The sequence below is a fragment of the Chrysochloris asiatica genome, unplaced genomic scaffold (assembly GCF_000296735.1).
Source record: "Chrysochloris asiatica unplaced genomic scaffold, ChrAsi1.0 scaffold00018, whole genome shotgun sequence".
Taxonomy (NCBI): domain Eukaryota; kingdom Metazoa; phylum Chordata; class Mammalia; order Afrosoricida; family Chrysochloridae; genus Chrysochloris; species Chrysochloris asiatica.
This window is the reverse complement of record NW_006408536.1, coordinates 16,847,834-16,861,264: the sequence shown is the minus strand read 5'-3', so window position 1 is coordinate 16,861,264 and position 13,431 is coordinate 16,847,834. Positions and strand designations below refer to the sequence as shown.

General features: G+C 39.1%; 1 protein-coding gene across 1 annotated transcript in view; it reads left to right on the top strand.

The window, feature by feature from the left end:
* CDKL5 (cyclin-dependent kinase-like 5) overlaps positions 1-13,431 on the top strand; it is a 176,544-nt gene that overhangs the window by 89,109 nt on the left and 74,004 nt on the right. Inside the window, exons 4-5 of the mRNA XM_006835594.1 lie at positions 3,906-4,042; positions 9,726-9,846. Of these exons, the coding sequence (XP_006835657.1) occupies positions 3,906-4,042; positions 9,726-9,846 (258 nt within the window). The remainder of the gene's footprint in view (positions 1-3,905; positions 4,043-9,725; positions 9,847-13,431) is intronic.

Sequence of the window (13,431 nt, the reverse complement as noted above, 5' to 3'; positions counted from 1 at the left end):
CAGAGAATATCAGAAAGATGTTTACCTGTGCTTTATTGACTAGGCAAAGGCTTTCAATTGTGTGGATCATGACAAGCTATGGAAAACATTGCGAAGTATGAGTATTCCGGAACACTTAATTGTGCTCATGAGGAATCTGTACCTGGACCAAGAAGCAGTTGTTCAAACAGAACATGGGAATACTAAATGGTTTAAAATTAAGAAAGGTGTGTAACAAGGTTGTATTCTCTCACCATACTTATTCAAGCTGTATGCTGAGCAAAAAATCTGAGAAGCTGGGTTCTATGAAGAAAAACATGGCATCAGGATTGGAGGAAGACTCATTAACAACTTGTGATATGCAGATGATGCAACCTTGCTTGCTGAAAGTGAAGAGGACTTAAACATTTACTGATGAAGATCAAGGAGCACAGCCTTCGGTATGGATTACATCTCAATGTAAAGATAACAAAAATCCTCACCATTGGACCAATAAAAACATTCTTATCAACGGAGAAAAGATTGAAGTTGTCAAGGACTTCATTCTTCTTGGATCAACTATCAACACTCAAAGAAGCAGCAGTCTAGAAATCAAATGACGTATTGCATTAGGCAAATCTGTTGCACAAGGCCTTTTTAAAGTGTTGAAGAGCAGAGATCTCAGCTTGAGGACTAAGGTGCGCCTGACCTAAGCCATGGTATTTTCAGTAACCTCATATGCATGCAAAAGCTGGCCAGCGAATAAGGAAGACCGTAGAAGAATTGATGCTTTTGAGTTATGGTGCTGGAGAAGAATATTGAAAGTGCCATGGCCTGCCAAAAGGATCAATAGATGCGTTTTGGAAGAAGTGCAGCCAGAGTTCTCCTTGGAGGCCAAGATGGCCAAAATTCATCTCTCATATTTCAGACATATTGTCAGGAGGGACCAGTCACTGGAGAAGGATATCATGTTTGGTAAGGTGGAGGGTCAGAGAAAAAGAGGAAGACCCCAATGAGATGGATTGGCCAAGTGGGAGCATCGATAGACTCAAGCCTGGCAACAGTAGTGAGGTTGGCTCAGGATTGGGCAGTGTTTCGTTCTGCTGTGCATAAGGTCGCTATGGGTCGGTACCTACTCGATGGCACCTAGCAACAACAACAAGGAGCCACTGGTGAGTTTGAACTGCTGACTTTGTGGTTCTAAGTGCCCTTGTGGTTATCCTACAGCGCCATGCCATTAACACCGTAGAAGTGAGAATTTACAACACATAGGATAATTATATCAGATCAGGGCTTATCACATCAGATCACATCATGGGGATGATTCTGTTCTTCTATTTGATCTCATCATGGGGGATTATTGCCTCTGAACTGCTAAAACACTGAGACTCAAGGCCCAGCCAAGTTGACGCAAAACCGTAACTATCATACCTTGTGATAGGCAATCTCTGTGTATTCTCTTCTGATCTGTGTTCCAGCAGTCTCCATCAATTATCATTGCTGAATAATAGAAAAAACATTTCACTTGCCTAACAAGTTCCCAGAGGAGTGTTGATTTTAGGTTCCCTGTGTGCTACAGATATTCTGGTGCCACAAAGCCTGTGATTGTATTAGTCTCTCGTCTTAGCACACGTTTGAATGGAGGTTGGGAGAGGAACTGAGGGAAAAAATAATCTGAGAAGTACTCCTGTGCACAAAATGGCACCAACCATCCCCTTCCACAGCACTCTTTACTCCACTGCTGCTGCTGTTAAGTGCCGTCAAGTCGGGTCCGACCCATAGCGACCCTGTACAGGGTTTCCGAGGGTGTAAATCTTTACGGGAGTAGAAAGCCTCATCTTTCTCCCGCGGAGCAGCTGGTAGTTTCCAACCGCTGACCTTAAGGTTCGCAGCCCGATTCGTAACCACTACGCTACCAGAGCTCCTTCTTTACTCCACGCAGTCCCCATACTCACAGTTAGGAGGTTTATTAGGGAAGTTAACGGGTTACAATGCAGGACTAGAAATGTTCAGGATACAGTTCAGCCTCTTCTCTGCCATGCTTATAGGCCTCTTTCCGGCCCTTTGGCCACTATCCTTGCTTGGGCAATGTTACAATACTCTTTGACCACTGCTGATAAAGGCCCAAAGGGCACAACTCTCCTCTGTAAGCCTCACCCTGAAGGTACTCAAGTTCCTGGATCAGCAAACACAGTTCTCTCAATTAAGTATCTGCAGGCACCCACTCCACAAACAAGCCTCGTGCCAGAAGACACTCAGCTTTACTTTTTGCTTGGAATGGGAAGTCCACCTCTGTGTCTAGTGTTCTGGTTCTTGATTCTGCTATTGCTGACACTGTGTTGTCCTCGGGTGTTAAAATTTTCTGCCCCTGGGTCAAGGGGGATCAATGCTCAGGAATCGCAGAGTCCCTGGCTCTTCTTCCTTAAGATTCCTCCCATTGCTTCTTCTGATTTCGCTCATTCTATACATGTTAGAGTTCCAAGTTTTTACACTCACAATTAACTTTGTTAACTACTCACATCTGAGTAATATACTTCTATCAGCATCTTCTTCCATGGTCTTTTACCCAGACCCATCAGGGCGAAAACATTGATTGGAGTTATAAAGGCTATGGATAGAAGAGCCATATGAAGTAATTCATTGCACTGCATCCTGGTAATACATTCGAATCCCCCCTTCCCTTTGTCCCCATTCAGCCTCTTTTCCCTCTTGTGTACCTTGCTTATACAGGATGTCTTCCAAGCAAACATCTTGCCACCATCCTCAAGCTCCATTTTCTTCCTTCCCAGACTGCTAAGACACACAACTTAGACTTAGCTAGAATTTTGATCCTTACTAAAACCTTGGTGCCCAATGGGATTTTAGAATTAATACATTTTTTGGATTTTGAAATGGAAGAATGGTATGTTACTCTAGCACCCTGTAATCAAATGGTATTTCTGTAGCAAAACATGTGAATATTCATATTATGGAATTAGCAAAGACTATATATGGCCTCATGTTAGTTTAGGTCAGACTTTACCTCTAAATAAATTTCCCAAAAACTTAGGAAAAGCTGTCCTTTTTTAGCCTGTGTTTTGAATTTTAGAATTGCAAATAAGTGATTTTGAATCTGTTCCCTTGAGAATATACACATAAACATGGTAGTTGGAATTTCCCAAGCTATCATAAAAACACACGTAAAATGAAATATCACCTTCATCTCCCACCCCCAATTAGAGTTAATGGGACTTCTGTTCTTCCTTGATGTGTGTGGAGGTTATCAGGAGTGAAGCTGATGCTATAGGAGAATATATTCGGCATAAGTACTTCATCCCAATACAGCTACACCATCTGGGATGGACAGATGGACATGTTACAGATGACAGCAGGAAACTACAGCAGTTGCTGTTCAGAGGGAAGATAAGACACTCTTAGAGTTCCCTGACACTTGACTACAGGCTGCCTTGGGATGCCTTCCTCATGACCCCTGCTCCCCAAGGTGACTCACACGCAGGCCTAGGAATAGAAATGCTCTTTTAAGTCAAAGCTTCAGGCTAGCCTTTAAAACATTAGCTGTTACAAAAGCTGCATAGGGCTCCCCAGCACACTGCTGTGGTTGATCACTTTTAAACTGCACTTAGGTGTATGGAGCTTCCTTCTTCATTAGGCAGTGATGCCATTAAAATGATCCTGGATTCATATGTTGTACCTAGAAGTGTGTATCTTACACATATACTTTGGAATACTTAATATAAGAAAGTACAAGCAAAAAGTCATGCTGGTCACGTATTTTTTAAGCTTCTTATTCTTGATCCTTTCAACAAGAAAATGTGTTAATGTTCCATCCTAAGACTTTTATGCAGAAGTACTTAAAGTGAAAGGTAGAATTAGTATGTTGTCCCTGTGCTTGGAATTCTTTGAACAGGGGTTTAATTTTACTCTGTTGACCATTTTTTGCGTTCTAGAAAATGAAGAAGTCAAGGAAACGACTTTACGAGAGCTTAAGATGCTTCGTACTCTCAAACAGGAAAACATTGTGGAGCTGAAAGAGGCCTTTCGTCGGAGAGGGAAATTGTACTTGGTGTTTGAGTATGTTGAAAAAGTAAGTCACTCATTGACACAATGAAGATTTGCTTGATCCTTTTATTTCAGATTCTTTCTGACATTATTGAAGGAAATGTTATTATCTAGCTTGTCTTGTCAATGTACTCATAATTCAAGAACTTTAGAAAGGAAAATATTATCCATAATCATGGAAAGTACTAAAATATATTTGATGATTTCATAAAATTAAAACTTTTTAGGCTTAAGTAAGCACTGATTTGGCTTCTGAAGTCATAGAACCTATGTCCAACTAAGTTTTTAACTTGATTTATTAAGCCTAAAGCAAGGCCTCAGACCAGGACAGGGACATTGACAATAGCAGTATAGAATGACAGAGGTGTGTGGAAGATGCCATGGAAACAGAGGACTTGGTCTGAATCCAAAGGAGAGTGGGAAGTGAGAGGGCTCAGGAAACAGCCTTTTTAAATTTTAGTGCTTTGGCTTTATTTGAAGAAACCATGGTGGTACTGTGGGTTAAGCAAAGACTGCTAACTAAAAGGTCAGCGGTGCAAACCCACCAGCCACTCTGTGGGAGAAAGATGAGGCTATCTAGTCCTATAAAAATTTACAGTCTTGGAAACCCTATATAGTTGTAACTAAGAGTTGAAATGGACTCAATGACTGGATTTTGGCTTTATTTGAGGGAAGGCAATGTGCAAGGCTTGAGGAGGTAGGTGAGACTATAAGCCGGGACTTAGAAGCCTAACAGAATAGAAGAATCAACTGAAGCATGTGTTGTTCGAATTGTCTGCATGCTTGCAATATTACTTTTAAAAAAGGGTAGCCCACTGTATTTTTTATGCAAATCTATACTTTATATGTTTTTTTTCCAACTACACAGCCTCCTCCCACATTATTTTCATGAGTGTGCTATAATGTTAATACGTATGGGCTTACTTTTTGTAGAGGTGCATTACTTGTGAAAAATAAGGTATTTGTTTGCGATCATTTTAATGAACTACAGGTGAATGGACATTTGTTGCGATCATTTTAGTGAACTACAGGTGAATGGACATTGCAGTAATCAGTATTGTGTGCTTATGAATTTTTTGGGAGTAACTGGCCTACTACAATCAGTTATTGTCAAGAATTTAACAAAATTTGGAGGGGGCTTCAGAAAGTTTGTGGACAAATGAAAAGATAATGGATAAGGTACAACTATTGGTCTCTCCTTGTCCGGAGGAAAGAAGTGTGAAGAACATTGAAGATGTTTGGAAACAGTGAGTCCAAGTGTTCTAATAGGCCACATGAACCTCAGTCTCCATGACCCTGAGACCAGCAGAACTAGATGGCGCCCAGCTACCATTACCAACTGCTCTGAAAGGGATCACGTTAGAAGGTCATGGATAGAGTGGGAGAACATGTGAAACAAAACTCAAAATCCAAGGCTTACTGGTCAGATATAGACTAATGTAAGCCCAAGACTATAGTCATTGGTCACCCTTTAGGTCTGGAACTGAACTCACTCCTGTAGTTCAATTTTCACCCAAGTAATAGATATAAGGGGAACGACAATATTACGAGGCACACACCCATAGAGTGGTCAACCATTCAAGATCAAAAGGGCAGCATTTACCAAAGGACAAAATTCCGAAAGGTTGAGAAAGAAGGAGGAATGGAAACAAGAATCACAAGGAGAAAGTGGGAATTACATATAAAAGCCCCCTCACATATAAGGTTCTTTGTGCTTTTAAATTGCTGTTTTATGTTTATCTTCCAAAATATGTCTTAGGGTGTTTTGTTTTTCTGTGTCAATTTGAGTATTTACCATAAAGGCAACTTTTCTACCAAAATAAAACTAAAAGTTAATGTTTAAAAAACAACAAAAAAAGTATTGCTGTATTAGGATCACCGGGAAAATCAGATGCTCTTCATTTGTCAGTTGTCTGAAATAATCATGCAGTTTATAGCTTTCACTGCCAAATAATAACATTGTGATGGATTTATTTCAGATTATCTTTTTTATTTCTGTTCTCCTTATGGCGATTGTTTATGGGTAATAACAATTTAATCTGGGGGGAAAAATGGAGAAATCACCTCTGTGAATCTATTTCCTTACTGGGAGAGGCAGTTTGGCCTGTCTGAGATCTCTCTGCTGGTAAATGGCAGAACTGCTGCTACCAGGCCTAGGTCTTTTATTGCCCCTGTGCTTCTTAAGAGGAAGGTGACCCCCTGTTGCAGCCGCTGTGTCAGTCCATCTCATTGAGGGTCTTCCTCTTCTGTGCTGACCCCTCTACTTTACCAAGCATTATATCCTTCTCTTGGGAATGGTTCCCCCTTGATAATGTATGTGGAATACATGAGACAGTGTCTTACCGTCCTCACTTCTAAGGAACATCCTGGTTGTACTTCTTCCAAGACAGATTTATTAGTTCTTCTGACAGTCCATGGTGCATTCAGTAGTCTTTACTGACATTCTAATTCAAAGGCATCAATTCTTCCTTATTCATTGTCCAGCTTTGGAATGCATATGAGGCAATTAAAAATACAGTGGCTTGGATCAGGCACATCTTAGTCTTCAAAGTAACATTGTTGATTTTGGATCCAAGTAAAATTAAATCCTTAACAACTTCAATATTTTATGTGATTATCATTGGTCCAGTTCTAGGATTTTTGTTTTCTTTATGTTGAGGTGTAATCCATATTAAGTGTAATCCAAAGGCTTTTGATATTCAATAGCACAATTAAGTGTTGTGAAATTCCCATTCTTCTTAATGCTGTCAATAATTTGTTATGATCCACACAATTGAATGCCTTTGTGTAGTCAATGTAACACCGATCTCTTTCTGATATTCTTTGCTTTGATTCAAGATCCATGTTATATCAACAAAAATGTACTTCATTCCATGTCCTCTTCTGAATCTGAAGTGAATTTCTGTAGATGTACTGCTGCAACCATTTTTAGTTATATACAGCACAATTGTATTTGTGTGATATTAATGATACTGTTTAATAATTTCTGCATTCTGTTGGGTTACCTTTCTTTGTAATGGGCATGAATTTGCATCTCTTCCATTCAGTTGGCCAAGTCTTCTAAATTTAATTATTGCCTAAATTTCTTGGCATAGACTAGTATGCACCTCCAGTGCTGCATCATTTTTTTTTTTTTTTTTAACATCTTAATTGGTATTCTGTCAGTTCCTGGGGTCTTGTTTTTCACTAATGCCCTCCATGCATTTTGAACTACTTCCTTCAATACCATTTGTTCTCAATCATACGCTACCTCCTGAAATGATTGAATGCCAACCAATTATTTTGGTACTGTGACTGTATATTTATTTTGAAGCTTCCTGCATGTTTGATATTTTGGGACTTAATTTTTTTTTCTTCCGTTCTTTCAACTTGAGAAACGCTGAGTATGTTTTTCCCGTTTGGGTTTCTAACTCCAGTTCTTTGCACATTTCACTGTAATACTTTGTATTCTCCAGCCATCCTTTGAAATCTTTTGTTCAGCTTTTATACTGTATCATTACTTTCTTTCACTTTAGTTATTCTATGTTCAAGAGCAAGTTTTAGAGTCTCTTTTGACATTCATTTTAGTCTTTTTAATTTTCTGTTATTTTATTTGTATTTTGGGTTCTTCATGTATAATGTCTTCCACAACTCCTCTGGTCTTCAAGTCATTAGTGTTCCGTATTTCAAATTCTTGGGATGGTCTCTAAATTCAGGGGGAATGTATTTTGGCTCTGTATTTAATTTTCTTCAGGTTAACTTGAACTAGCATATGAGCAGTTGATGGTCTCTTATGCAGTTGTCTCCTGACCTTCTTTTGACTGATGATATTGAGCTTCTGCATCACCTCTTTCCACAGATGAAGTTGATTCAATATTCCTGCCTACTCTGTATGGTGGTGGCCACATGTGTAATTACCATTTACATTTTTGAAATGGGTATTTGCAATGAATAGTCATAGGTCTTGCAAAATTCTGTTGTATCATCTCTGGCATAATTTTATCACCAAAGCTATATTTCCAATTGCTTATCCTTATTTGTTTCCAACTTTAACATTCTAATCACCAGTATTTATCGATGTCTCTTGCTTATATGTTTGATCAATTTCAGACTGTAGAAGTTGTAGAAATTTTCAATTTCTTCATCATTGTCTTTAGTGGCTGGTGCATACATTTGAATAATAGTGACATTAACTGGTTTTTCTTGTAGCCCTATATATATTATCCTATCACTGACATAATTGCACTTTAGGATAGATTTTCATTTTGTCATTTCCATAATAGTAAACCCTATGATTATCTGATTCAAATGACCAATACCAGTCCATCTCAGCTTGCCTAATACCTAGGATATTGATCTTTATGTATTCCATTTCATTTTTGACAACTTCCAATTTGCCTAGATTCATACTTCGTATATTTATGTTCTGATTATTAATGGATGTTTGCAGTTGTTTCTTTGCATTTTGAATCATGCACATCAGCAAATGAAGGTCCTGGAATCTTTGCTCTTTCCATGTCATTAAGGTTGGCTATACCTCAAAGTATACCTCAAAATGTAGCCAACATTAATGACATGGAAAGAGCAAAGATTCCAGGGCCTTCATTTGCTGATGTGCATGACTTAAGGTTGGCTGTACTTTGAGGTGGAGTCCTGGTGGGACACTGTGGGTTAATGTGCTGGATTGCAAAGTCTCTTTGAATTGCAAGGTCGGTGATTCAAGTTCACCAGCTGCTCCTTGGAAACCCTATACAGGGTTGCTGTGGGTCGGAACAGACTCAACAGCACTTAACAACAACAACAACAATACTTTGAGATGCAGCTCTGGTAGCACAGTGAGTTTTGAGTTGAGCTGCTAACTGCAAGGTTAGCAGTTTGAATCTACCAGCTGCTCCATGGGAGAAAGATGAGGCTTTCTGCTCTTGTAAAGATTTATAGGCTTGGAAACCCTATGCAGGGTCTCTGTAAGTTGAAACCAACTCGATGGCTTACCACAACTACTACTACCATACTTTGAGGATGTAACTGTTCCCTAGTTGTATTCTGATTGCCTTCCAACCTGAGGGACTCATCTTCTGGCACTTTATAAGACAGTGTTCTTCTGCTATATTCATAATGTTTTCAGTAGGCAGTTTTTCATAAGTGGACCACCTCTTCCTTCTTCTTGTTGGTTGGTTGTTAAGTGCCGTTGAGTTGATTCCGATTAATAATAACCCTGCATAGGTTTTCCAAGGAGCGGCTGGTGAGTTTGAACCGTCGAACTTGCCTTTCAAACCAACCTTGCGGTCCAGTACTTATCCTACAGTATCACATGTCTGTCTTAATCTCGAAGCTCTGTTGAAACCTATCTACCATGGGTGACCCTGCTGATATTTGAAATATCAGTGATACACATATCTTCCAACATTTTAACAACATATGCAAGCCACCACAGTAGAACAAACTGACAGACAAGTGGTGGGGAGGATTTTGTAGGGAGTGAAAAGTGCACAGAGTTTTTACTTGGGTGGCATTGAAAAGTAGTATAAAATGGAATTTCTTGTATAAGAAAACCTTGATCTAATGCTATATCCTGATTCAACATGGAAAAGGTGTAGATGGAAAGCAAAACAATAAAAAATGCATGTTGTGTATTCGATGAATAAGCATTCAATGTGCTTTTGAATTTTTTTACTACCTGATTTATTAGTCTAATTTTGGAGATTAATGACTCCCTATTTAATGTTTAGAATATGCTCGAATTGCTGGAAGAAATGCCAAATGGAGTTCCACCTGAAAAAGTAAAAAGCTATATCTACCAGCTAATCAAAGCAATTCACTGGTGCCATAAGAATGATATTGTCCATAGAGGTGAGTATGGGAAATATTAAAGAAACACCAAATTAATGGTAACAGTGTAATATTTCATATACTTCTAACTTAAGAATTTTTCTGATAGTCCTTATAAATTTAGTTTAGAAATATAGTATGCAGCGTGTTTTGTTCTCTAAATCTACTTTGTATCACTAAAAGAATGGACTACAAATTTATTTGGATATTGTGGTGGGATCTTTGTGTTTGCATAACCAGATCCACTCTCAACTATAGAACCACCTAGTAACATAGAGAACTCAACAGATGTGAATGTAAAAGCTCACTTGGGGGAGGTAGGAAGGAGAGCAGAGCTTTAGAGGTGCTCTCTAAATCCCTGACTCCTTTTGAGTACCATTCTTCTTCCCCTCTTAATCACCTGGCTTCCCCTTCCGATGTTTCCTCCCCTGCTAGTACAAAGTGTCCATGATTAATCTTGCATAGAGACCATGAGTGTCCATCCACAGATGGTTTCCTTTTGTCCTTTACTGTCATGAGGTGTGTAACTCGTGGCAATAAAAGGAAATTGTTTCATCAGCACCATCTTTGACTCTACACCATTTATATTCCATACAAAATCAGCAATTAGAAAGCCAGAAGATTAACACTAGACTTCAGAAATAGATAATACACTGAAAGAGCAAAGAAACAGAATTGAATCAATGGAAAACTGAATTACTGAGCTTGAACAAAAAATCTCTCAATAATCATCTGCTCGAGGCTGTTTGCACATGGGTATTTACCTTTTTTCCCAACACACCTGTGAATGTGGTAGAACATTATTGTTGTTGTTGTTAAGTGCTCTTGAGTCCCTCTATAGGGTTTCCAAGGAGTGCCTGCTGAGCTTAAACCACTGACCTTGCCGATCAAAACTGACTTTACAGTCCAGCATATTAACCCACAATGCCACACCAGGACTCCAAACACACCTATGAATGTAGTACAACATACAGGGAGCAAGATAATGATACTTATTGGACTAGCATAGATGACAGTATCACATAGACTCAACACAGACCTGTAAGACTGAAAAGAGATAACCAGAGATACAGTTGCAACAACAATAAAAAAAAAAAAAATTAAGTAAAAAGGGAATAATCCAGTCACAGAACTTTCAAATGAAGACATCAAATAGAGTTCAAGAAATAAATAAAAATAAATCTAACTGTAACTCTGAAAACTAAACCAAGCCATGCTCCTAACCCTAACCTAATCCTTCCTTAACCTAATCCTTAGTCTTAACACTAACCATAACCCTAACAATAAACTAGGTTCTAGGCCTGTTCTGGAGTCCTGGTGTGGCACTGTGGGTTAATGCGCTGCATTGCAAAGTTGGTTTGAACTGCAAGGTCGATGATTCAAGCTCACCAGCCGCTTCTTGGAAACCTTATACTGGGTTGCTATGGGTCGGAGCTGACTTGAAGGTGCTTGACAACAACAACAACAACAAGGCCTGTTCCTGATGTGACTCCATAGGATTAGCACTGGGCTGTAAACTACAGGGTTGGCAGTTCAAGCTCAGCAGCTGCTCTGTGGGAGAAAGATTAGGCTTTTTACTATGAGAAAGATTTTGAAAGCCCCAGAAACTATAGTGTCACTATAAGTCAGAATCGACTCAATGGCACTTAACAACAACAACATGTCTAGCCAAGACTTAGCCATAGACCCAATCCTAACTCTCACCCCTTACTCCTATCCCCCCTGCCCCCTGGAAAAAATTTAAAAAAATAGATTTATTTCAAGGTCGTGTGAAGAATATCAACTGCTATTTTAGAACTGCCCTATTTTTAGAATGGTGAGTCCTGGTGAATAAGCACTTGACAGCTAACTGTGAGGTCAGCAATTCAAACCCACCAGTCAGTCACTCCTCAGAAGCCCTATATAGCAGGAGTGGGGAACTTCAGCCTGTGGGCTCATGGACTCATTTGATCTGGCCCTGCCAAGGCAGCCGCAATGCCAGCCATCACATTAGGGATGAGTTAATGAAATGAAATGTATGTATGTTATGTTAATGGAGCCCTGGTGTGGCCCTGTGGGTTAATACTCCAGACTGTAAAGCTGTTTGAACTGCAAGGTCAGTGCTTCAAGCTCACCAACTGCTCCTAGGAAACTCAATACAGGGTCGTTATGGGTTGGAACTGACTCGACGGCAGTTAACAACAACAACAACAACAAATATTATGTTAAGTGCCATCAAGTTGTTTCCGACTCAAAGCAACCTGGTATAGGAGTAGTTTTCGAGGAGTAGCTGGTAAGCTTGACCCGCAGACCTTGCTGTTCAAACTGACTTTTCAGTATAGCACATTAACCCACGGTACCACGCCAGGACTCTGATTGACCAGATCTACCAGGCTAATTTTTAAGTTGATAATTTTGTATGATGGTATAAATTTTGGCAGAATAAAAGTTCCCCACCCCTGTTATACAGGGTCGCAATGAACAAGGAGCTCTGGTAGTGTAGTGGTTACGAGTCAGGCTGTGAACCTTCAGATCTGCAGTTTGAAACTACCAGCTGCTCCACAGGAGAAAGATGAGGTTTTCTGCTCCCGTAAAGATTTACAGCCTCAGAAACCCTGTGCAGGGTTGTTATGGGTTGGAATCAACTCCACAGCACTTAACAACAACATGAACAGGAAGGGACACGTTGGCACTTAACAACAAACAAAAACAATTATAGAAAGAGACCCTTCTCTTTTACACCAGTACCCTTATCAGTGTTGTTGATAGCAGGAATAGAAAGATACCCAAGTCACCTGGGCATTTAATGTCTAGGGTAGTGATTCTAGTAGTCTATATTACAATTGAGGATATTAATAAACAGCTCATTTAGCTGTGTATCTATAGTGATACTGTGATTTGTTTAAGTGTACAGTAAATCAGTGGTTGCAAATTACCAGTAGAAACCATGATTCTGAAATCTACAGATTTCACTCCTACCTCTTCCCTTTATTCATTTTCACCTCCACCATATGATATAGATGATTGGTAACATACTCTAAAAATTGTGAGATGATTCCCAAGAAAGGAATTAAAATCCATTTTCTGTGTATTTCTTCTTCTCAACTTCCATTGCATCTTGAAAAGACCCATGGAAAATAGTGAAAATCTTGTCTGGATTCATCTAGTGTCACTTCAACTTTCAACATTCATAATTGTGAACCACACATAGCTAAAATGATATCGAAATATAGAAATTATGGTTTATAGAATATGATAACAGAAAATATGTCTTTTATGTCTCTGTGCCTCTAGTAAATATAATTCTAGCTATTTATTTTGTGTGTTCCTAAGATACCTTGTGGATATAAATTTTTTATATATCTCCAAAGACATGTATCATTTGTATTTTATGAAGGAATAATAGCTCTTTGAAATGTATTGGCCTAGATTCAATCATTAAATTCTTTTTAGAGATCTAATTAATCCCTTTAAAATTTAAAGGAAAAAGATTTTTAAAAAGATAACAGTGTGGTAGAAAGAGGGCAGTGCTTCCCTGACTGGGCAGCACAACCTCCCTTTTGCTTTTGGAGGACTCTTTGTCTCCCTATATTACACAAGAAGAGTCAGCAACCACTGCAAAAAAGC